A 23,824-nucleotide genomic window follows, 5' to 3' on the forward strand; every position below is an offset into this window, starting at 1 on the left:
AGCCGATATGGATCAACAGTCAACGCGTGAACGAAACCGCGTCTCAAACTCATGAATTAAAACAATATATGGCTGCCCAAGGATTTGGTACAAAAATAGTATAACCAGAGCGGTAAAAACGATCTGCGTGGTAAGAAAAACGGAGAATATAGATATCTTGTAAAACTGAAATAGGGTTCAATTCCACCAGTCCAAAAAAGGGCGGTCCATTTGAATTGTTAACCGGGAAGGCAGTCATTCAAGATTGGAGGCAATTTTAAATAAATATGAAGTTGCAACATCATCATCATAATCATCATCGTCATCATCATCATCATCATCATAACTGTCAGTTGTAATAACCGCGTACTCGTCGTACAGTGGTTGTAGCTGCCGCAGTTTCGTTCACCGATGAGTTGGGGGGGAAGGGGTAGGTAGCTGCGCATTGCAGGCGGGAGATGATAAATTGGTGCATAAATCCAGCACTGTCAGTGGGCTGTCAAGTGGAGGAGGGTTGGGAAGGGAGCTATGCAGTGAAGGCAATAGCTTGGATTCAGGAGTGTCATTGAGGCCCCGACTGGACCATGTCTGTCAATGTCTCTGGCCCGTCTCGGAGTCTCCATCCAGGAAGATGGCAATGACCAGCGCAGCTGAGTTTGCTGGTAACGGCTTTCATACTTCGCTGCCAAGGCATTGTTTGACCGCCTCTGGCTCTCTTTCACCCTTCACGTGGTTGTGAGAAGAGAGTCCTTCGAGGAAATCGGTCGACTGGCATACGCAGCATGTGGCCAAGCTAGCGCAACCTATGTAGTGTGATCAAATAAGTTCAACTACTATTGAATGAGAGGAAAGATAAGTCCACACGATCATTTAGTTACAGCATGAATGACGAAGTAGTCAAGTGAGGTGTGCCACTAGGCAGTAAAATGGAACACAACTTCAGTAGAATTTGTAAAGCAAGACTTCATCTTCTCTGTGCGCGTTACTGATCCACCAACTGTGGACAAGTGACAAGGCATTCAGCTACCAAGCAGTTCCAAAGAAACCTGTAAGGTGCGAATTCTTTGCATCCTTCAACAAGAATGAGGCGGTCATATGTTGTTTCTCGGCTTTTCGACACAAGTTGGCTTCAAGTAACAATTCAGAGACAGAATTCCTAAGTTTTAGAAAGACGGTAGCAAGATCAAGCTATTTTTGCAGAAAAATATTTCGGCAACATTTCATTGTGATCAAAAATGAGCAAGCGATGTGAATAAACCCAAAATTCCGACGGAAATACACAACCAAGACGTCATACTGGTTCCCTCCGGATCAATGTTCTTGGTCGTGTGAACTTATTCATTTCTGATTCTGCGAGTAAATCTTGAATTTTTCTGCGGTAAGGTAGTGATCTACCCACCAGTAAAAGCGGTTTGTGGAATCCAGCCAAAAGGCACGTTTTACAATCAAAGTGAAACTTCCCTCATCAAGACTACCCTAGGTCTGTCTTTATTTTGAAAAACGCAATGTGAAAAGGGGTGTGTTTCCGTTGTAAATTTCCATTTTGGTAGCCTATCACGCAGTTTCACAATCATTCATTCAATTTTGTCATCCGGCTGGAAGGCAACAGAATAACAGAGACTTCCGCATAAACATTGTCCACTGTTCGCATCCGTTAAACTGCGGCTTTCCGGAATGATAATTCAAACGGTCACGGGCATTGTTACATCCGTTTTGCCTGGGGTTCTTTTCAGCAAATTAAAGTATTATTCAATCTCTTTAATTGGTCTGAAAGGCTTCTATCCTGATGTATCTTAACATTCGTCAAACTTCTAGGAAAGTAGTTTTACTCAGTCAGTCACTACCAATGATCCACTTATCAGAGTAGAAAAGAAAGGCGTGGATGTTGGGTTGGTCTTCAACTTGACCTGGTCTGATTGATAGTCAACCCGAAAAAAACTAATGTGAGTACTTTAGTTGAGTGCTTATCTAACTTGATCGATCATCAGTTACGACAACATTTTTTTCCACGTCACCTATTACACTACGTGCCCAACAGCTCCATCCAGTCCGCCACTGAACGTTCACGCTCAAGCTTTTTCCAACGCTGCAGTAACCGTCTACTGGGATCCTCCGCTGGAAGCAAACGGATGGATTAGAGTGAGTTAAGACCATTTAGTTAAAATATCAGGGAAAATAACTGGAAGCACATTTTTTCCGAAGACTGAGTTATCGTAGATTATGTTCCGGGAAAGTTACATCATTTACTTCCTTTCGCTTTCAAACCACTTTTGATATAAACGATGGGATGTGGACTAAGTACTGTTTGCTGCCAAGAACCTGATGTTAAAATATGGCAAGTCCCTACTATAAGTGGAGAGCACGGCCAAGGGTGGATAAAAATCAGCATGCCCCATCAACCGAAGGTGCCACTTCTCTTCAGGGTTGAGCGTTCGACCCTTGCTGACCCACAGGCGTGTCTTTTCGCTTCTAATCCGCATAAATGTAGCGAACAAATTTGGTTCTGCAGGAGACCCACCTGGAACCCAGCTGAATCTCTCGTTTGTGATGCTTGCAAACGTTTGAGTGCGTTTCGCTAATTTCGTGCATCTGAGGTTCAAGTAGCACATAAGGTTGACGAAATCTCGGGGACTGCGCCTACCTGATGATCCCCAAGAAGGACGAAACCGGTCGTGGGCTGTCGATGGATTCTCAGCAACCTTATGAGTAGTGCATTACGAGTACTTTATGTCAAGCTATCTATCAAATCCCAAGCACCTTTTATCGAAAATCAGGGTTCTTTTCAAAGTTTGCTAGGGGTTGTTCAGCCGTTCCTTCGCTGTCGTTCTACAGGGACTATTTCAATCTGAAATTCTTTTATCATAAGATCAAAATCAAAACACAGCGTGTGTAATTGGTTGCTGCAATTTGACGTTCCGGTTATCGTGGGCGACCTATCTCAAGGATTTTCACAAACAACCGAATACAACTCACCTGCAGCGACATTCGGGTCCACTACACTGTCTTCTGATTGGTGCATCACCGCGATCAGTTGACAGTCCGATTGGGTCAGCGTGCGTGCGTGCGTGCGTGCGTGTGTGTGTGTGTACGTGTGATTACGTGTGCGCCTGACTAGGATGTGCAGGCCGTGATGCGTCGTTTTTGACACCCTCGCTTGACATCTGGTTACTATGCCTGCTAAGGTAAGGAACTAAGTCCAATCTAGGTAGACGGGCTACTGGCACCATCACTCCGATTGATGCAGTTCGGCTGTGTGCTGATCTCTAGGGCCTCGGTGCACGTCCGTTTCACATGTGACTCGAATGCTGACTGTAGTATACATGTACCATCGAAATTGATTTGATGGTTTGACTCAAGTGCGTGGAGTGAGTGTCGTTCTAGTTTTTTCAACTCTTTTGGGTTTCTTGGGGGGAAACACATATGTCGTTTGTGCTCCGCGATCCGTACATGGAGTTGCCTAGCTGTCTGGCGTATGTATTTTGCTGGACGTTCTGCACAGGGAATTTGGTAGACGCAGTTTGAGCGGTGTTTCAGTTCGACTGGGTCCTTAGCCCTCAGGAAGAGTCGTTGTGACGTGTTGTCGATTCGGAAAAGTGTTTTAATATCGTGATCCTGAAGTATTTTTCGAATGGCATCTGAAGTGCCGACGGCGACCCGTATTCAGTTGACTGTAGAATTTCTAGAGAAAGGTCGACTACGGCTCCAGAAACGTCAGATCACAACCGATTCCACCACGCTGTGTTTTGACCATGGAATAAAAAAACCATACCGTACACCACATGGCGCAAAAGCTTTTTAGCGCTGTTCGAGCTGATTTCGGCCTGGAACTATTTCAATCCATGCTGGATTGATTCACTGTCTCTCCTATTTTGCTGTTTTGCCCAACCTGCATATACCCCCGAACACTATAGGAAGTTCTAAAAAAACATTACCTCTGGTCGATAAGGTAACCAGCTCATTCCGAAATGAAGGAATGAACGAAAAATAAATGAATAAGTAAGTGAATGAATAGATGAATAATCAAATAAGTGAACAGGCAAGCGAAAGAATAACTGGATAAACGAAGTACTGGGGATCTGATGGTTGAATGACTGGTTGACTGAATGATTGGTTTACTGATTGATTCATCGATTGATTGAGTGAGTGAGTAAGTGAGTGGTTGCTTGGTTGGCTGTTTGGTTGTTTGCTTGGATGTGTGCTTGGTCGGTTGTACGAGGAGAAAAATGTAATAACGAACGGAGGGCATCTGGGTCAATCAGCCCTTGTTAAACGAATTCGTATCCAAAAAAATAACGAGGACCCTCGGAGACTCAAATAACGACAAACGTTGAAACGTGAATCGTGGAACGTCGTTCTCGGGGCCAAACAACAGTCTACCCTTATGCAGTTCGGTTTAAAACTACATTTGATGTCAGAAACAGTGTTTTATCTGTCACGCTTTGCGTGCAATCCGTACAGTTCTGACAGATGCAGCCGTATGTCGGTCAGCATCCTATTTGATATTTGGAGCTGGCACATCTCTGAGGCTTATCATTTATGCCACCCGCTTGGTGGGTGGCTGAACTGTCTACATTAAATCCGGCTGTCACAAAGTATGAAACGAACCGGGGAAAAAGTTCACCACATCACGCGACAGTTGTCATTCTCCCGTTGTTTCAGTGCAACAATTCACGCTTAACGCTAGAAGAGTGTTTTTGGAAGGGCTACGTTCAGTTTGATTAGCCACTTCTAACTCGGCACAGAGAAACGATATATTCACTAATCTTGTCGAAGAACAATAACACGCTTCTCGATAATAAATCCCATTTTTGGTGGAACTGTGTGACAGTAAATGCTGACCCACTGTCAAAACGATGAGCACCAAAAATTAAGTAATCGCAAAACCGCGCCGCACCANAACCGGCCGCACCAACTGAAACGAAATAAACTCACAGCAGTTCTTTCTGGAAGTTACAGCACCGATTGCTGTTTTGCTCTTCGCTCGCACCAAATTGTACCACGCCGTGTAAAAAATAATGCTTTTGCTCAACTTCCCCTTTCAGGCGTATCGTGTATACTACACCGATCGGCCGCAATTGGAACTCGCATTCTGGGATACAAATATTGTGGATGTTGGCGCAGGTCAGCAGCGATCCACGGCATCTGATACTCAAGTGAGACCGAATACCTCGGGCTCAGGTCAATTGTACATCCTGTCTCACCTAACAGCCAATGCCACTTACATGATACGCGTGAGTGCAGTAAACTCCAAAGGCGAAGGACCCGCTTCCGACGTCGTGGTCGTAATGGTTAGACCAGGATGTGAGTGATTAAATGTTGTTCCTTGCTCATTTGGTGTACTTCGTAGAATTTCCACCGATATTCACTTTGAACTTACTGAAATTGACTGATTCTTTCACTATTTCTCGCACAACTCTTAGTTGACGCCAGTTAATCGGAGTAGTGTGCTCGTTTAATTGAAAAATACTGGCCAAAATCCACACTTAGGAACACAATAGCACTAATTTAAAAAAAATGTAGCGCTGGGTTAGAATCTTGGAAGTTTAACCAATACGCACTCCACGCGTGAGGAAAATCTCAAAAGCTGACCTCAAGTGAATCAAAGTGTGCAGGTTATCCGAATCTTTTCTCGCCATCACTTGCATTTGACATGTGATCGATCAATAATCCACGTGATCTGGAAAAATCTATAATGTATCGCGTAACTCCTTAGCCGATGTCAGTTCTCTCCACTACCTCCAAGCGTGTCAGTGTGAATGGTCTTAAACTTACTAGACCGGGGAATGATTCTTTTCATAGCGGCTAGGGCGCACGCAATTCTTTGTTCCTTGCTGAGGCCCATTTTTAGTGGGTTAGTAAACTTGACAACATCTTCTGTACAGAGTAGATAAAAGTTTAGCTTTACCCTCAGTGTTCCCGTGACTGAGGCTAATGTCAAGGGGGGTACATGAGTACGGTTGAACTGTTCGCCGAACTTGATAATTTTTCTAACCATCCAATTATCAATCAAAACCACAGGTCAAAATCTATCCCTCCGTCACAGGAATGCGTACGAACCTAAGAGCAACAACCACTCACCCACCAACTTCACAAATGTAGCTATAAACATTGTCAAGTAACTTTGTTTTTTTGCTGACTAACAGTTTAACCAATGATAATCAATAATCTCTAGCGAGTTTGACTCAAATTCCACTCAGGTTTAACCATTTATGTTGATCTGTATCGAAGCCAAAAAAGATAAAATCAACTGAGTTCTGGGTTGTTCGCGAAAGCGATAAGCGCCACAAAAATATCCAGGCCGTTTCTCCCATCCACAGCCTTCAAATATTATATAAGGAGCAAAAAAAGTAAAATGAACACAACTAATTTCACTTGTTATGGGGGATAGAGTAATCGTTTCTTTTGTTATCGCTTTTCAGTGTTATCACCACCAAGAAATCTTACGGCGGTGGCCAAATCATCTCATGAAATTTACTTGACATGGATCCCCCCGGAAGGACTGGATCAATCTAGCAGTTCTTTGCTGCATTACCAACTGGAATATGCGCCCACATCATCGTTGGTGAAGCCTGCAGACCAGTTGCAGCAATGGACCGTCACACCGATCGCTGGATCAGCTGAACCGGTTCAGACACGGGTGGTGGATGCCAAGTTTCGAGCTCTGGTCGTGGATCAGCTCAAACCAGATTTCCACTACATTTTTAGTCTAAGCTCTGTTTCAAACGCGGGTCCCGGTGTCCGGACCGTCACTTATGGAAGAACGAAAAAATTCGGTAAGTAGTTCTTTTTGTACGACTGGTTCGGGATGATCTAATTTTATTACGGCCGTTAATATCTGAGGGTCTTGGTGACAGTCTGATCGGGTTGTTCCTCCACAGTCTGGAATGCGTCATCTTAACCGTCAAGTAACCCCACTGGCCAACGAAATCCTGTGATCCCATTGCATTCTGGAGCACTGGAAATCACTTTGAGATGATCCAAAGGGAAGGATTAGATATAAACTTACTTGACCTTCTCTCAGCTGAGCACTGCGTAGCGCACTAACCCAACCATGCGGCGATGGTACACATCTAACGACGATGATCACATGATTTTTTCCAAAGCGTGGTGTTTAATGGGGCGCGCAAAAAACGTTCTTCTCTTCTGGAGTCTCAAACAGCCATGCAGTGGAGCGTTCTTCCATCAGAATGAAAACCACCTTGTTTCATAGTCTCAGTAGCCTTGTTGACAACACAGCAGAACCGCGTTCCAAACTTACATGTTATATGGCAAACTAATTTTTGAAAGTTTCAAGCCAAACGAATAGCAAAGATAAAATTAAGTGAAATTCACTGTGAAATAAATACCAAATCAGACAACACAGTTAAGAGACGGAGACCGACAGATGCACCTATTGGCCTGTTAATACAAAATCGAAAAAAAAAACAAGAAAACGGGAGTAGTTATTTGTCTCCAAACTGATCGGTCGATAAAGAGGTGACTCAAGGGTTTGTTTGGACAAACAATGAAGGCTTGCATCCGTTGATTGCAGCGGCTTCAACGATTTTGAGAACATGTGAGTTCTGACGGCTGAGCAGGATAACGAGCGGTGAGTTCAACTTGGTTACTCGTGTTACCTTGGTTGTAACATGAATTTGATTTACCCTCATTGACAGTTGAATCCGCTGTCAACTAACCCTCGCTCTGTAGAGACCACGAAAAAAAAATCCTTTGGTTGGCGATACAACATACATGCAGTTTGGTGGAGTGCCACTACAACGACCAGTGTTCGAATTCAACAATGGCATCTTCAAATCGATTGTTGGGGCTGTCTGCATACAAGTCGTTTCAGGAATCAGGAAGTGAAAGCATTTTTCTGAATGGAATAACCTACGTGGTCGGATAGCTTGTGCCGTATTCAAAAGATCGACTTCAGGGACTGCTGCTTCCAGGCCTGAAGCGGACAATCCATCGGCAAACGCATTGCCGAATAACTCATTCCGTGAACAGTCAGTTGGAATCAAGGATGTACCGCATATGCGACGAGGATTAGTTGGTTCTGATATTACTTCAATGGAGTGGACCTGAGTTGCCAAACGATTAGCGATGAAAACCTTACTTAATATGCTGTTGACTATCGTTGCTCATTGTTCGTCAACCTGTCTGACAGTCTGAACTTTGACTTGGTTCCTGAGACCGACGCTGCTCCTGAGAGCATTTCATCAAAGCCTCATCATCACGCAAAAAGGACCTCGTATGACTGAGGCTTTCGGGTCCTGTTGTGTGTCTTGTGTAACGACTCAGCTCGTGGAGCCAATGTAATCTGTTCATGCTCACATATACTAGCCATCATTCCCTACCGTGTGCGCGACGTTACTACGTTACCTGATCGATACTAATTATCTGCCTTTCCTGTTTTTTTCCATCACCTTCCACCGAGAAAATTAAATTAGGGATGTCTGGCAACATACTGTTGATTTCCTTAAAAAGCTCAAAAACTGTCTTTCTCTATACTACCCATAAAACTTGTTTTCAGTTCCGACTGAGCCATCAAACTTGACCGTAGAGGCTGTTAGTGCCTCTGAGTTAAAAGTATGGTGGCAACCCCCCAAGGACAGCCATCCAGTTCAACACGCTGATGCGAAAGCAACGCGAATTGCATACTACGATTTGTCCTGGCGTTCTTCAACCAGCACCGTGAGTTTTCTACCTACCAACTGGTCATTTATTTGCAAAGTTTTCTGCGTCATTTTAGCTAGCGAATAGCTAGTAGGCTAGTAAGTGAGGCTAGTGGTGAACTTTTGACACGCTCTGATTAGGTGACTGACAATAAGCGGGAACAACACTCACATTGGATGCTTAGTCTGTGTGCTGCTTTTTATGTCACATGCTTGACTTCGGGTGTAATAGCGGATCAATGGAAACAGCCAATTATGTTGTGGCATATACGGCAGATATTTTCGGACCCTGCTTACACCGCACTATCTCTCCGAAAGTTTGCAACGTTCCAAATCACAAGTGTTTGTTTTTGAGCCTCTGTAGAACCAAAATGTGTAAAACCTAGTCAAATGTAACACGACTTTCTAAGTATTACAATTTTTCGGAAGCGTTTAAGGCTGTTACTTTGAACTTTAGTTTTCTCTCAGAAGTTATTTCGTTTGGTGAGAAACTATGGTAACACATTCTAGAGAAAAAGTAATGTTCATCAAGGAAACTACTCACAAGGTTGCTGAGCACTCTTCAACAGCCCACGACTGGTTTCGCCATTCTTCCGGCTCAGCTGATCAGGTAGATTCAGTCCTACGGTTTTTGTCAACTTTATATTCTGGTTGAATACAAATTGTACAAAATTCGCGAGCTACGCATAGAATCAGAGCACTTGGGTGGAAATGCCATTTAGGGAAAGATGTTCAGTTNTTAGTGTGACAACAGAACCGAATTTTCTTGCATAGGGTAGGTTTATCGTTTGTTCAGACGGGTGATGCACTCCCAAACTTCTGCTTGGATGACGTGCTTGAAATGCAGCAAAAATGACAACTAGTTTTGACGTTAGCTTCACCGTTTGCTCATACCGCACTTGTGTGAGATTTCGTAAGAACCAAGGTTTTTAGCTAATATGATTTTGGATGTAAACTGTCCCTGCTTTGACGTCGCACGTCCGGCCAAGACGACTGACGTTGTATCACACGACGCGTGAGCACGTTTACAGCCAGCTCAAAACAATTTGCGATGACATCGTTGGATTTTGCCCTCTGGAAATGCAAACTTGAGTCATTTAATAGAAACTTTCTTGTTTACTAGCTGCCTCTCTGGGGAGTGATAATCCGAAACCCCGTTTGGGTTACTCAACAACAGCATCGATTAGTTTTAATTTAAATACATCTTATTCAAAGAACAAATGTATTTTATCTTCAACTCTTCGTGGAGTTCTTTCCTTAATCAGGATCTGAGGCTATTTACGGTAATCGGGAGAAATGAACTTCTGGCTGTATCTTGAAAAGCCACTCATTCTCTAGAAGACGGATTTTTTGTTTTTTAAAGTAGTGAACAGAAGCACATGTGGACAGAATACAATGGTAGTAACCGCAGTAGCCCTTCGAAAACATTGATCGATTTCCGATCATACGGGCAGATATACTGTCATCTCTGAAGATGGGTCTGAAGCCGATGACCTTATCCCAAGGAGAAGAATACTGGGTTGGCTGTATGCTGTACACCTGGTCTAGCCTACGGTCATCCGGGGGACAAAGTTAGCTGTCATGCATTTCGTCAAATACCACATTTCGTTGGAACATAACACCATCGAGATTGCGAATTGCCATTCTGACCTTTTGTAGAAGAATTTACAGCTGCGGTTCGTTTGGTGTCGTGAGCTTTGAGCCTCTAGTGCAAAAGCCGAGTCGTATAGGCCTAAATATAGTGGTCTTAGTTTAGGATGGTTCCTCTTGTAAAGGAATCACCTGATGAGTATTACATGTACCAAAATGTCTTAATACTACTTTATGTCCACATGCAGCTCCAGGTAGCTCTGTGGTTAGGACGCAAACTCACCGACCGGAGGGTTCATGGTTCGAGTTCAGCTCGGGCTCCTCTCTGGGATCGGGTAAACTGACAGTAATTCATCCCCCGTGCCTACTTCGGGTGGCATGGTTGCCAGTCCATGATTAAATATCAGCTTACACACGGCATGTCATATTCTTGGAGGGGGGGTGTCAATCTAAATATTCCTTCTATATTTATAAAGGAAACTACTTACAAGGTTGATGAACACTCTTCGATAGTTCACGACCGGTTTCGCCCTTCCTGGGGTTCATCAGGTAGGCGCAGTCATCGAGTTTCCGTCAACCTTATGTTCTACCTGAGCCTATATTCTTTCCAAACGAAAACCCTTTTGGATGGATCATGTAAACCACTGAGTAGAGACTTGTGCTTAGACGAGGCTGGTTTACCTGATTTTCCACTAAGAACTCTGTTCACTAACAATCTTTTTTACCTTTAATCGAATTAAGTTGGTAAGCATATTTTCACAAGCAATACAGCTTTTGACTGTGTGTAGAAATCAGTATCTCTCTTAGGATCTGGAACGTAGCAATGGGTGTTACCACCGCTATGTTCTCAATAGCAGTTTCTTGATCGGCGATATGACCTTTGAAATCTGGAGTCAAACAATGATTTGTTGGTGACCAGATCCAAACCAGGTCAGCAAACTGAGCGTTTCGTTTCGTGCACCAGGCAAAGTCGGACGGTACCGAAAGTTCCAAAGCCACTGAACAGCTGCTCCATCTGAATTGGAAATTATCAGCACAACCAATCGCCGTAATCTTACGGAAGATTCAGACAGACAAAGTACTTGAGAGCAGTCAAACAATCCTCCATTCAGCTGAGGTCGATAAATCGATAGTAAGGCGCTCAACTCGTCTTTATTGGAAACAATCCTGCAGAGTAGTAAACTTTTATTCGACCCTAAGATGTGAAATCCCTCCCAGAAAATATGATATCAGAATAGACGCTGCTTTTCCCATGTTTTCAGATAGCTCCTCCGGACGGGGATAGCCGTATTGATTAGCCTCATTTTAAATTCCTCCAAGTTGGTCTTGTGCTGCCCGGCTTCTAGGATTACGAGTGCTTATGCAAGCAAGTACAACTGTGTGGGCTTCCGCGAGATAGACAATAAATTAGCATGTACCCATAGTTCTGAATAAGTTTCCTAGTGTAAACTCTCGCTAATTCGATTACACCAAGGGTGGTTGAACCAACACTTTCTTTTCATGAGTAAATCACTTTAAATGCATACTACTCCTGTCTGAACTCAACTTCTGAGCTATCGGGCGGCATAAGTTTCCCAATTCGAAGTCCTCGCCACTATACACCTTTTATTTTACCGAACAAATAAAACCCAAAAATACTCTTTGTTTAAAAATAAACAATACTGGCCTACCTCTAAATAGTGTAGACCACGGGCGGTAATTGATTAAAGCCCAACCGAGGGTGAGATGTTTTGCTTTAAACTTAACGAAGGACGTCTCCGGATGGTTTGCCAGCAAGTAGTCGGATGTCAAACAAGCTCTTCCTTCCGTGTACTATGTGAGGTACACTCCATGAGTCTGCAACAAGGGCGGCTTCAAGTGACAGACATGACAGGGCGGTCTGAAGGGAGAATTGTTGTGATGCGGATGCCGAGGAGTTTCCCGTTTACCACCATCACCAATGTAGCACGGGAGTTCCAATTACCGACGCCCTAACATTGTCCAAAAGGTGTAACCAATAGCGATGAACTCATTTTGAGAAATCTAGAAAGTTTCTGCGCTCGATTTCCTTTCTTCTTCGACAAACAAAACAGCATACATGACTCAATGGTTTCTGCTAGCATAGAGAAACTAAGTTTTCATAACCCGGCTTCCAAAAAGCTCTTCTGAAATTTTATAAATATCCTGGTGAATTTCTGAACAACTTTCTAACCAATCTGTAATTACTGGGTTCCTACAGAGTCCGGCACACGCCTTTTGCCGAACTATTCTGTTTATGCGACGTTGACCATCTAAAATGAATCGCCGTAGAAACCGCTGAGTGAACTCTCAGTTCTGTTTCGTAAAATGGATGTACAGTGCTTTACATGCACAAAGTAATCAGTCATTTGTTGTTGACTGGTAAGCCAGCTTATGATGTTAACTCAGCGACTGCGGTCCGGAATTCGGATCGACTTCATTGTTACATATGTTGGAAATTCGCATTTTGAAGATCAGAATGACTTCTTAATCAACTTCGCATGGAGTCGCAAGAAATGCCTTGCTCCACCCACTACAGCGTTTTGCTTTGCCTTTACAGGATTAAACTAGTTTGAGAACTATGTTGCTTACATGGATAACCGTAATGTCAAGCGAACCGGAAGCTACTTTGAATACTTTCCCGTATGTATATGTTTGTGGTGTACTACTCATAAGGCTGNTCATAAGGCTGTTGAAAATCCGTCGACAGCCCACGACCGGTTTCGCCCCTTTTCGGGGCTCATCAGATAGGCGCAGTCCCCAGGATTCCGTCAACCTTATGTTCTACTTGAAACCACGGAGTTGCACGGAAGTAGCGAATATACACTCATTTACAAACTAATTTGGTTTTGCGAGAGACTCGCCTGGAACCCAGCTGAACCTCTCGTTTGTGATGTTTCCTTCTTGTGTGGTTACCACTCAGTTTAGTCACCAAATTTTACTCCCAAGCGTCCAACAAAAATGCGGGAAACCGGAAAAAATGAAGTAGTTATGTGCTAAGAATAGAGCTACCTAACTGGTTTGCGTTTAGTTTCCTGGAGAACACAAGTAAATAGACAAGCTTCAGGTTACTAGTCCAGTCAGTATCCTACGTACAACAAAATTCCCGGAAATCACAGATGAGAACTAGCTTATCTTTCAGTATAGTATTTGTCCCAACAGTGATATTGAAAGTGACCTTGTACTTCCATCAGAGATAGCGTGATTTAGTGGCTTTCATTCTAACGTGGCTCAGTGGGTAAGGCGAGAACTTACTGACCCGAAGGTCCGTGAATCGAGTTCGGCCCAGATATCTTAGCCGTTTGCATGTGGACTTGAGTAGCATATAAACCTTCGTGCTTCCTTCCAGTGGCACGGCAGCTAGTTGCGGAAAACGTGCTACAACTACAACACCTCACGATTTTGCGGATGTTCGTGTCTCTTACCACGAGTCCCTTAGACAATAACATGTTCTACCATCAAGATAGATCGATTGCAAGCTTCCCAAAACATCATATGTTATACTAAACATGCACCTCGAAACACAGTGTTTCTAATGCTGCAACAATAGTAACCGGGTGTATTTCATCTCCCTCTGCTTTAGGGAGGGTGGATTCAATCGGAGTATAGCTCCGCAATGTGGGCCTCTCAGTCCCTTGGAGGAAGTTCCCCATCAGTTTTACCTGACACTCACGGATTCAGCCGACGTCTTATTCCTGCCACACCTGCATCTAGTACCAACTGGTATTCGGCCACAATATCCGGACTCCAGCCAGCCACCTACTACGTGGTTCATCTACGTGCAGTGGCCCCTTCCGGTTCGGGGGACAGAGCGGTGGCTTCACCTGTGAGGACCTGGGAACCACGTAAGTTTCCTCGAATGGTAATCTAGCTGCCAACGCAGCTTGGAGGCGCAACTGTCAAGGTTGTGCACAAAACCAGGGGACCATTAGACATCCACAGGTGATTTTTTTAATTGAAAACTTCCTGGTATTCTTGAGATTTGGAAAGGATTTAAGTAGTATGAATGAAGTGAACGTCATTCGAAATAATAGTTTCACTCCAACTTCTCTGTTGTCAGGAATAGTAAGCTGGTCCCATAGACAGAGGACCAAAAATGGATGAAGGGCAGTTTTGCGAAGAACGATGGAAGAATCAAAATTTCCTTAGATCGGTGGTAAATTAACCTAAAGTAACTTGTAATTTAGCTCAGTTCCTAGATGAAGCGATGTTGTAGGATGTTCTGAACTGCTGAGACGCCGCTAGTTGTTGGCCGAGCTTGTCGCTTCCGAGATTCAGTGCACAGAAAACTGTATATGATTACAGTCAGCCACAAAGACGTTTTAGAAATTTGAGTTTTTTGTTTAGAAACCAAACAGATGTCACCCGACTAGTGAAAATGGCTTGTTGTAGCACAAATTTTCGAAACAAGAAGCTATGAAGCACTGAAGCGCACAAGTCTAGGATAACCAGGATGAAAGTGGGACGTGCAAATGAATTTCGTCCAGCGTAAGCAAAACCAATGAAACATGAGTTACAATGTTCTCCGGAAAACTGGACAGCAAAAGTAATCTGTTGATTTTTATGTGATTCGTCCAGTGCTTGGTGCATGGCTTCAGTTATCGAGCCTGCTAGATACTCGACCGAAATAGCATTCTTGAAATGAGTACTTTTATCTTTGATCATTTGTGAAAAACCATCAAAATTCCTATCGACGGGGAAAAATTACGATTTGCCTCTACTCATTCGTGACAATACAATTGCAAACCACTCCGACTTGTCTGAGGTAAGACTTCCTCAACTGTCATATTCGCCGATGACTTATGGTTGCTAGGTAAATGTCCTTCGTGACAATACAATTGGAAACCACTCCGACTTGTCTGAGGTAAGACTTCCTCAACTGTCATATTCGCCGATGACTTATGGTTGCTAGGTAAATGTCCTGTCACCCTGAGTGTCACATCCGCCTGCCGAAGACACCGCACACCAGTTTCCGTGATTCAGTCCACTTGAGCTTCTGGGTGTCTCGGAGATGCACCTATTCACTCAAGCATGCTTAAATGGTGAGCAAACGAAACGATTTATGATCCACCTGTTACAAGTGATAAAAAAATATTCGCTCTAAAACAGCCGGTCCCACGGGTGGCAACTGATCTTATACACTGACGGGAGCATACAATGCATTCCAGCCACTTAGCAGTACACGTTCGACAGTTGATTACCATTTTGACTGTTTGTATGTCTCACACTAACCGCCACGTCATCCTTTGTTAGCTAGAGAATGAACAAGATTCACGGATGCCCAAGCAATCGCTTGAATTTATCGGCCTAAATATAGATCCAAGGCACTTCGTTCTTTTACTTCGTTAAGTGGTAACCGTCAGCATAATGTAGTCTACTCGAATATGGTAGAGTATGGGATAATATATGATCGCATAGTCTAGTATGGTTTTATGTAGTATAGCTTAGTACGACACAGTACAGTACAGTACAGTACAGTAGAGTTCAGCTAGCACATCATCGCATGCGACGGGATAGTATACTGCGGTTTAGTGCAGCAGAGGACAGCGTAGTCAACTGCACGCTGTCGATGAACTTCGCCATAACTATCAAAGACCAGCATATGCTAAAACACTCCTGCATCTCTACAGGTAAACCAGTTCTACGTGAGAGTTTCAGACTAGATCAAAATGACCTTGAACAGAGCTCAACTGTAATCCAACTTTGAGTAACCGCGGAAAAGTTAGATGAACTATCCCACGAGGCTAGAGAAACGACAGATAACCACCCGTATAAAGGACACAGCGATTAGATAGATACCGAGAAGCTGAATACTTATCCAGGTCAGACTAATGAAGCGTTGCCTCGTCAATCAACTGAGAAGGCCAATAAACTGCTCAACAGGCAAATATACATATGTTAAGGACAATCATATGATAAGCCGTAAATGACGCCCCAGATTAGAGAAACCGGCACATGACAGACATGGCCAATGAAGCGGGCATGGTAACAATCAGTCCCTCGTGTATATGATTAGAAAAAACGGGACAGAAATATGAGGTATGGGGCTCCAAACGTGGAAACGCCACATCCGGCTATCGATCATCAACAAGACAAGACAAGATGGCTATTCTGCAGATGCGTCTTTCAGTGACAAGAGGCACAAATTCTTACAAATGTGTATCGATGAAGTTTTTGTAAAAACAAACGGTAATTTGCGATCGAGTAACACACGGATAACTTGAGCAAGACCGGCTCATACTGATTAGATTTTCGAAACTTCCCTATTTATTGATAACGATGAGCTTTTGAGGGCGGGAACTGTAAAGCGTTTACATGAATACGTTCTCTAAAGGGATCTTGGGAAGCCACTTTCTTGAGTTAGTACGTAGGGAATGAAAAGAATCGTAAAGAACCGTTTCGAGATGTACAACTCCTTTCATATACCAATGGATCAAAGTTTTAGTGAGGAATTAGGGGATATGTTAATGGAGTTGACAGCATTCTAATGTGGTTTCGGATGAAAATAAAGTCGAAATTCAAAATTTCGCAAAAACTTTCGGGTAGATAGGCGACAAGAACGAAAGATTTGATCACAGATGTGTCTAGAGCTGACAAGTGTCTGATAGAAACCCAGTCACCGGATCTGTATATCTACGTGAGTATGCTGAGGCCGTGATGAGAATAAATCAACTCTGAGTAATCTAGTGATTGTTGTGGAGAGCACTGGTTGTTGGCCCAATGGAACCGCTCAAAATAACTCAGTGATTACCCCACCAAACTACTTACCGGATAGTCGGTAGTATGAACCCATCCTTGGCTTCTCAAGTGCTTTTGTCCATGTATCTCTGCCCTCATGCTTACTTTCGGTTGCATGGCAGTCACACACGGGGAAAGCGCCATAGCTGATGGACTATGGCTTGCTTGACCGAATTCACAGTGAGAGAAATGTTGGACTAAGTAGCATAGATAGTCTGTCGGAACGTTCTCTGGTCAGCCACTATATAACAGGACCTTTTAAAGAGGACATGGTCAGCCTGTTTTACTACGATATTTGAGCCGTCAAGAGTCAAGGAGTCTGGAATAAATGTAAAGGTACTTATACCACCTCTATCAACCTGCTCAGACGTCCAGTCTCAGTCTGATTACAGGGGTGAGACTTTCTTAGAAAGATAAGGTCTCCGACATGCAACTGTTCAAACAAGACCTTTGTATACGTATTGCCAAAAACTCTTGTACATTTTCCTAATAAGAATGTGACGCACGCCATCATTTCTTCCAAGGACATATCTCACATTCAGAGACAAAACACAGGGAAGTGTTTAACCTCACCTCTTCTGAAGTGTCAACTGCCACGCATCATTAGGCGTGTGGTGCCTCGACTTAAACACATTTTCTGAGGCTAAGCATCAGAGCCTCACGAACTACCGGCAGATTTGGCACGAACACCCCCGCGCACTACCATGGTAATGATAGTCCAATTAGTTTGTTTAAACACCATTGACTTCAACAGTGTATGATGAAGGAAAACACACACACTTAATTTGCATATGAATATATTTCCTCCACACGTTAAAAACTCTCGGATGATGGTAACTGACAGCTGTCACGGAGCATGCAAAGGGTGAACTTGGGGGTGAAAAATTAAAATCACTAGGATGAGAAGCAAATTCGCAAAGTTTAAGTCACTGAAAGAGCAGTCTACAAGCTAACCTTAGTTGCCACATTTCACGCATAAGAGTGCAGCACATTCAGTTGCCTGAGAACATCATAAACGAGAGATTCAGCTGGGTTCCAGGTGAGTCTCTCGAAAAAACCAAATTAGTTTGCAAATGAGTGTATATTCGCTAATTTCATGCAGTTTGGTCTCAAGTAGAACAAGGTTGACGGAAACCCGGGGACTATGCCTACCTGATGAGCCCCAAAAGGGGGCGAAACCGGTCGTGGGCTGTCGACGGATTTTCAGCAACCTTATTAGTAGTATATTACAGAGATATATTGGAGGTGAGAAATTAAAGTCACTGGGATGAGAAGCATATTCGCAAAACTCAACTCACTGAAAGAGCAGTTTACAAGCTAAGCTTAGTTGCCACATGTCACGCATAAGCAGCAGAACTCAAAAATGACCAGCTTAATCTTTGCCAACAGCCTTTGTCTGAAGTCTCCCCTAGGTCAAGTAGACTTTGATAAAGATCACAAACGAATCGTATAGGGGTTTTACTTGGGGTTTTAGCGTGCGCAATTGATATGTTGAAGTAACTCGATCTATTTTTGACAAATCACTGCAAGAAAATGTGTTTAAAATTTGTAAGTTGTACCCATCGTGTTTGCTATGGCATTTCGTGTGTCAATCTGGTGGACTTTTAGTCCAACTTTTCTGATACGCAACGAAACGAAGTTAGTGAAGTCCACCAAAAAGCAGCAATGCCAGGACCGTCAATCCTGGCTCCTGTCTCTGTTTACAGCCCCAGCGGCTCCCAGGAAACTGCATCTATTCAGTCAGATTTTGCCGCCCACGGGTTTCGAACTACCTCCACAAGTTGTTATCAAAGCCTCATGGGAGGCGCCTGGCGAGCAGACCGAGGGCCTGCTCGCTGAACATGCGGCCATCTATCGAATTCGGTGGCGATTGCTGATTGGTTTCACCGATTCGTCATCGGTGTTGCCCGAACAGACACATTTGCGTCAAGCAAGATCTACTTATCGGTCCGACGGGACAACTGACCGGTGGTTATTTTGGACGAATAAGCACGATAATGGCAGCGCACTGGTGAGGGATACGAAGGAAGCCATATCAACGAATGAGCTGATTCCTGAGAAGTACCACGCTGGAGAGATAAACACAACGGCAACGAGCTGGAACTCACCAACAGGACAATTTTGTAAGTTCCCCGTTTACTGTGCATGTATATTATGTCACTCAAATCCTGCCCCAACACTCCCAAGCGATCCGGTCAGGAGGTTAAAGGGAAGCAATCGTCCTGCATAGTCTATGAACGTTTGTTTACGTTTCTGAATACGAACTAAAGTTCACTGGTATTAAAGGTGCTTATAGCAAGCATACTTCTTGTTATATCTGCTGATTCGTCAATCTGTGGGATCTGATGCTAACCCACTCAAGTGCCTAGCACTGGAGAAAACAGACTCACAGAAAGGAACACAACTGCTATATTCCGAACAAACGAGTGCGAGAGCGTCAGTGCGTGCGAGCGCGAGAGCAGAAGTTACAACGGCTCCATCAGTGCGTACGAGCGCGAGAGCAGAAGTTACGACGGCTCCCCGCTATTTAAAGGGAACTTTCTGACCTTGATCCAGGCTGTCTGATAGGCGTTAGTGAACACCCATCAACATCGATCGTGCCTCTTTGAACTGTCTGAGCACTGATCACATTCGGTCGTGCTTCTGTGTTCGAAGAACTTCCAGGATAGAACACTCGTCAGAAAAGGCCTATTTCTATTGATTTTGCTCCCACGATCTCTTTTAGTAGAGCGTATGAGTAATGAAGCAGAGTGCTGTCGAAATTCGACTTTTTGAGGTTATCATGATATGTAGTGCAAATGGTTTATAGCAGCCATCCGTCTTTTGCAATAAAATCCGATTGCGTCAACTCATTCACATGGCTGTAGCTGGTTGCGGGATTCACACGCAAATCACTCTCGCTTGACCAGCCCTACCCCTGTCCGGGCGAAATTATTCTGTTTAGTCCATACCACAGGGGGAAGCGCTGGATTGGCGTTTCGCTCTTATCAGTGCTCTCATCAACAGTGCATATCTGTGGCCGTGTCTGGCAGTGAACTCCGGATGTGTGACATGCGAGGTGAGCATGTTACCACTCCTCCAGCAGAGCAAGCTGGACTCATCTGAATTATCACATCTGAACAGGCAAGCTTGTTCACGCTTGAGCGATGTGATTGGTTCATTCAATGCCTCATTTACATGGGGAATTTTTTCTATCCCAAAAAGGTTAATATCCTTCCTCCTGTCTGGATGGATGGTGCATCAGACAATTAGCCACCCTGTGTGAGTCTAACGAGAGCTAATTGCATGGTACTCCTACCAGATTACGTCGGCCGCACACTGAACCATTAGTTTGTTTCTCTGCCTAATCCTCACTAAAATCAATCCCAAGGTCACAGCTAACTGATTAAACCGAGGCATGAGGTTGAGCTGCAAGTGAATTTGTTACCAGAAGTAGACAACCAAAGGAATCAAAGTTTCCTAAAGCGTTGTTATGCAGTTGGCGCAGATCCATTTTGTACGCACAAAAAGACTTTAGGGTAATCTCGACTTTGTCCTGCTTCTGTTGGCTAAATTACTCAAAAGGGACATTCTGGAAATTCTCTACCTAATCTCTTCAAGTTTTCATCATGTTACTAAGTTTTGAACCTTTGTGAGTGTACGCACTTGGTTGTTGGTCTTGCTAGTTGGATTGCGAATGGTTCATCACCAATCTAGGTGACATCGTCAGTGCGGGGTCGAGTGGGTGAATTCCTCTTCCTCTGTTTGTGCCCACGGATGTCCTAAAATTGATTGGTTTGTCCCTATGTGTCTTTTCCAGTAATTTGGTTGGTAAGCTTGGAATCTAGGTCGAATTATTATCTCATTTCTTTGTATCTGGTTTATTCGTCAAGTGCGTTCGTTTAGACAGTTCTGTTGCTCCGTTGTGATTGGGCCGTTTTGTTCCGCTTGATAGGCTGATCGTCCGATGATCCTTTTACTCTCCCTTTACTTCTGTCGATCCCAAAACCAATGGTTAGGCCAACTTTGAAACATGATGCAAGGCTTCAAATACCTTGTTAGAGTATGATAAAGCGTTTATCCTCTCCCAGAAATTCACACAGCTGATCCCTAACTTTTGTTCCTAGTCACACCACTCTCGTTCGGACGGTCGTGCTCCTGTTCTGGCGTAATTATTTCGGTGAGTTCACACCAAAGTAGGGAAGCACTGGACTCGAGGTTCGCTCCTATTAGAGCTCATTAGCAGTGCATATCCAATGGCTGTACCTGGATTCGAACCCCGGACATCTGACATGCGAAGCGAGCGTGTAACCACTACTCCATTAACGCACGTTGGATGCATCTGAATTTTCACATCTGAACAGGCGAACGTGCTCCCACTTGAACGATGTGATTGGTGTGCCCGACTCATCAAACGACGACCCAGTAACTGTCCTAGTTGTGACGATCGATTGATCCGCCAGTTGGGATCCCAAATTGTTAAAGCCAACATCTGCGGCATACATGTCCCTGCATAAGAAATTAGGATGTCCCTTATCCGAGGTTGTAGAGTAGATGTGTAGATGACGGAGCGGATGCTCAGTGCCAAACAATATCTCAAAGTGCCGGGCTAAATGTTGGGATCGTTGAACAGTCTATAACAACCGCCTGCGTCAGCAACATGAAATTTGTTTGCGGTTGGTATGAGTACTTTATAGTAACCGCTCCTCTGAGTCCCATTTGACCATTATTTCCCGTTTGTTTTGTGACAGTATTGGGTAATACGTACGAGTTTCGGGTGGCCGTAATCACCAAAATCCAAGCTGGACAGGAAGCCATTCAATTGATCGCCTTGGAAGGATCAGGTGAGTAACACTCGCTTCATGCGTGACATTGTGCTTCCTCAAATCCCTTTGTTGTACTGGACCTCGACTGTTGCTGTGCTACTCGGAATCAGGAAAAAGCCTATCCTCGGGTACTTGCACATGCCTTTTGTATGCGAGGGAAAGAATCAAGCCTTACTGGTCATGGGCTCGAATCAGCTTTCCAAGTTGTAGGGACGAGACCCTCACACGGAGTAGGTACCCAGCCAGAAATGAGTGAAAGAGAGTGCTGTGCAAGCTGGGTTTTCGGATTGGTGACCAGGTAACCTAAGATAGGCATTTCTGGAAAGCACGCCAGGACACGTTCCTTCTTGCTTGATAAAGCTGACATAGGAGCCCGAATCATCGATTTCAAAGCATAGTTAGGCCACCGGGCAATCGATAATCCGTCGAATATCATTCCGTTTTTTGTGAGTTCATGCTGACTTGTAAATAACAACTGAAGAACCCTCAGAATTAATCCTGAGGACGAACTTAACTGAAATAGCGTGTGTTCCATGATGACATTTCAACCCGTCAAACCATAAATGAAGCCGCAAAAATGACTAAATAAAATTTTCCTGCACATTGATTTTCTTCCAAGTTGAATAAACATCTGTCCTCTCTGTGTTTGTTTACAAAAGCCCCGACCGGGGGACCAACGGATGTTGGCATAGAAGATACACAGGGGACAACGATGCTCAGCTGGGATCCCCCTGATTGGAATAGCCGTCATGGCTCGTTTTCCGCATACGAAGTCAAATGTGAGGCGGCACAACCTGTTGGAAGTTACCATCGTGCGGCCAATGTGACGTTGGATAACAGTCAGGTCGAGTGGCCTAATCACTTGCGCATCAGTTCGCACAGTTTGATCGCCTGGCCAAGTGGACGCCTGAACCTCGGCCCTGCACTTCAACTGACTTCCAACACCCAGGACTTGCTGTCTTGCATGGTTAGAGGAAGGAACAAATACGGCGTCAGTCCGTGGTCGGCAAAGGTCAATCTTCCGACAAAACACTCAGAAAGTGAGATGCTGTTTTACCGTTACTCAATCTACTGAAATCGACCTAAATGACACGTTTCCACACATTAGCGCTGAGAGGTTTTTTTAAAGTACACTGACGTGATTTGTCCGTGGGTATGTGAGGGAGTGGGACAGAACGTAGTCAGAAACCAAACTACCTTGTTCAAAAGGGAGGATTGAGGGACAATATCGGGCTGGGTGACATTAGTTCTGGGGCATACAGTACGCAATTCCCACTCTCTGATTACACTGGACGTAGTTATCGAATCACTGTTGTGTGGATAGTGATGCTTTTGCAGTTGGAAAGCTAATGAACCCCACGGGGGAAAAAGCTGTCACGTTCTTCTGTCCATTTCAATCAAATAACCCCGATTATCCCAACTCAGAGTTGTGCGATCCGTAATGGTTTGTCCGTGGAGAAAAAAAAACAGAGAAATAACTATTGTTTAAATTTCTACATTTTAATTTTACTACGGTCAACAAAGTTTACCCATCACATCCGTTCGTTGGGTGAACAGGAGCGATGGGCTCACGTTGTGAGACAAAAGTCTCCTGTTTCGTTATCAGAAATAAATCCATACTGCAATGGTACTTTGTGAACAGTAAGTAGCAAACTCCCGTTTAGTTTGCGCGTTATGGACCGTGTTCATCCTGAAGAGGATGTTAGTATGTTTGTACGTGCTGATGAAACCAGTTGAGAGTACAATCTTGAGCACCTAGTCAACGATGATGTTCGAATTAATCGATTGCATTGATTGATTGCATTCCTTTGTTGGTGCTAGCCTTTCAAGTGGTGTCTAAAAGAGAAGCCCAGTAATATGTCAAACCCTATAGAGGTTTCAGAAGTTTATGCAAATAGATATTTCGCTGGTGTGTCTGATATGTTTGTCGAGAATCGCTCCCTCCTGTCGTTGAAGTCAAGGCCTGTCGCATGTCTGATATGTTTGTTGAGAATCGTTGCCTCCTGTCGTTGAAGTCAAGGCCTGTCGCTTGTTTTGTCTTGTCGCGGAGTATCGTGT

At 44.0% G+C, this 23,824-nt stretch overlaps 1 protein-coding gene across 1 annotated transcript in view; it reads left to right on the plus strand.

Moving 5' to 3' along the window:
* The window catches only part of T265_13645 (hypothetical protein), a gene marked incomplete at both ends in the record, with an annotated part of 78,430 nt that overhangs the window by 1,325 nt on the left and 53,281 nt on the right, over positions 1 to 23,824 (plus strand). The window contains 9 exons of the mRNA XM_009169866.1: positions 2,018 to 2,118; positions 5,022 to 5,280; positions 6,399 to 6,752; positions 8,495 to 8,655; positions 13,807 to 14,068; positions 18,668 to 19,084; positions 19,918 to 20,019; positions 21,692 to 21,784; positions 22,426 to 22,806. Of these exons, the coding sequence (XP_009168130.1) occupies positions 2,018 to 2,118; positions 5,022 to 5,280; positions 6,399 to 6,752; positions 8,495 to 8,655; positions 13,807 to 14,068; positions 18,668 to 19,084; positions 19,918 to 20,019; positions 21,692 to 21,784; positions 22,426 to 22,806 (2,130 nt within the window). The remainder of the gene's footprint in view (positions 1 to 2,017; positions 2,119 to 5,021; positions 5,281 to 6,398; positions 6,753 to 8,494; positions 8,656 to 13,806; positions 14,069 to 18,667; positions 19,085 to 19,917; positions 20,020 to 21,691; positions 21,785 to 22,425; positions 22,807 to 23,824) is intronic.

The sequence above is a fragment of the Opisthorchis viverrini genome (genome assembly GCF_000715545.1).
Source record: "Opisthorchis viverrini unplaced genomic scaffold opera_v5_89, whole genome shotgun sequence".
Taxonomy (NCBI): Eukaryota; Metazoa; Platyhelminthes; class Trematoda; order Opisthorchiida; family Opisthorchiidae; genus Opisthorchis; species Opisthorchis viverrini.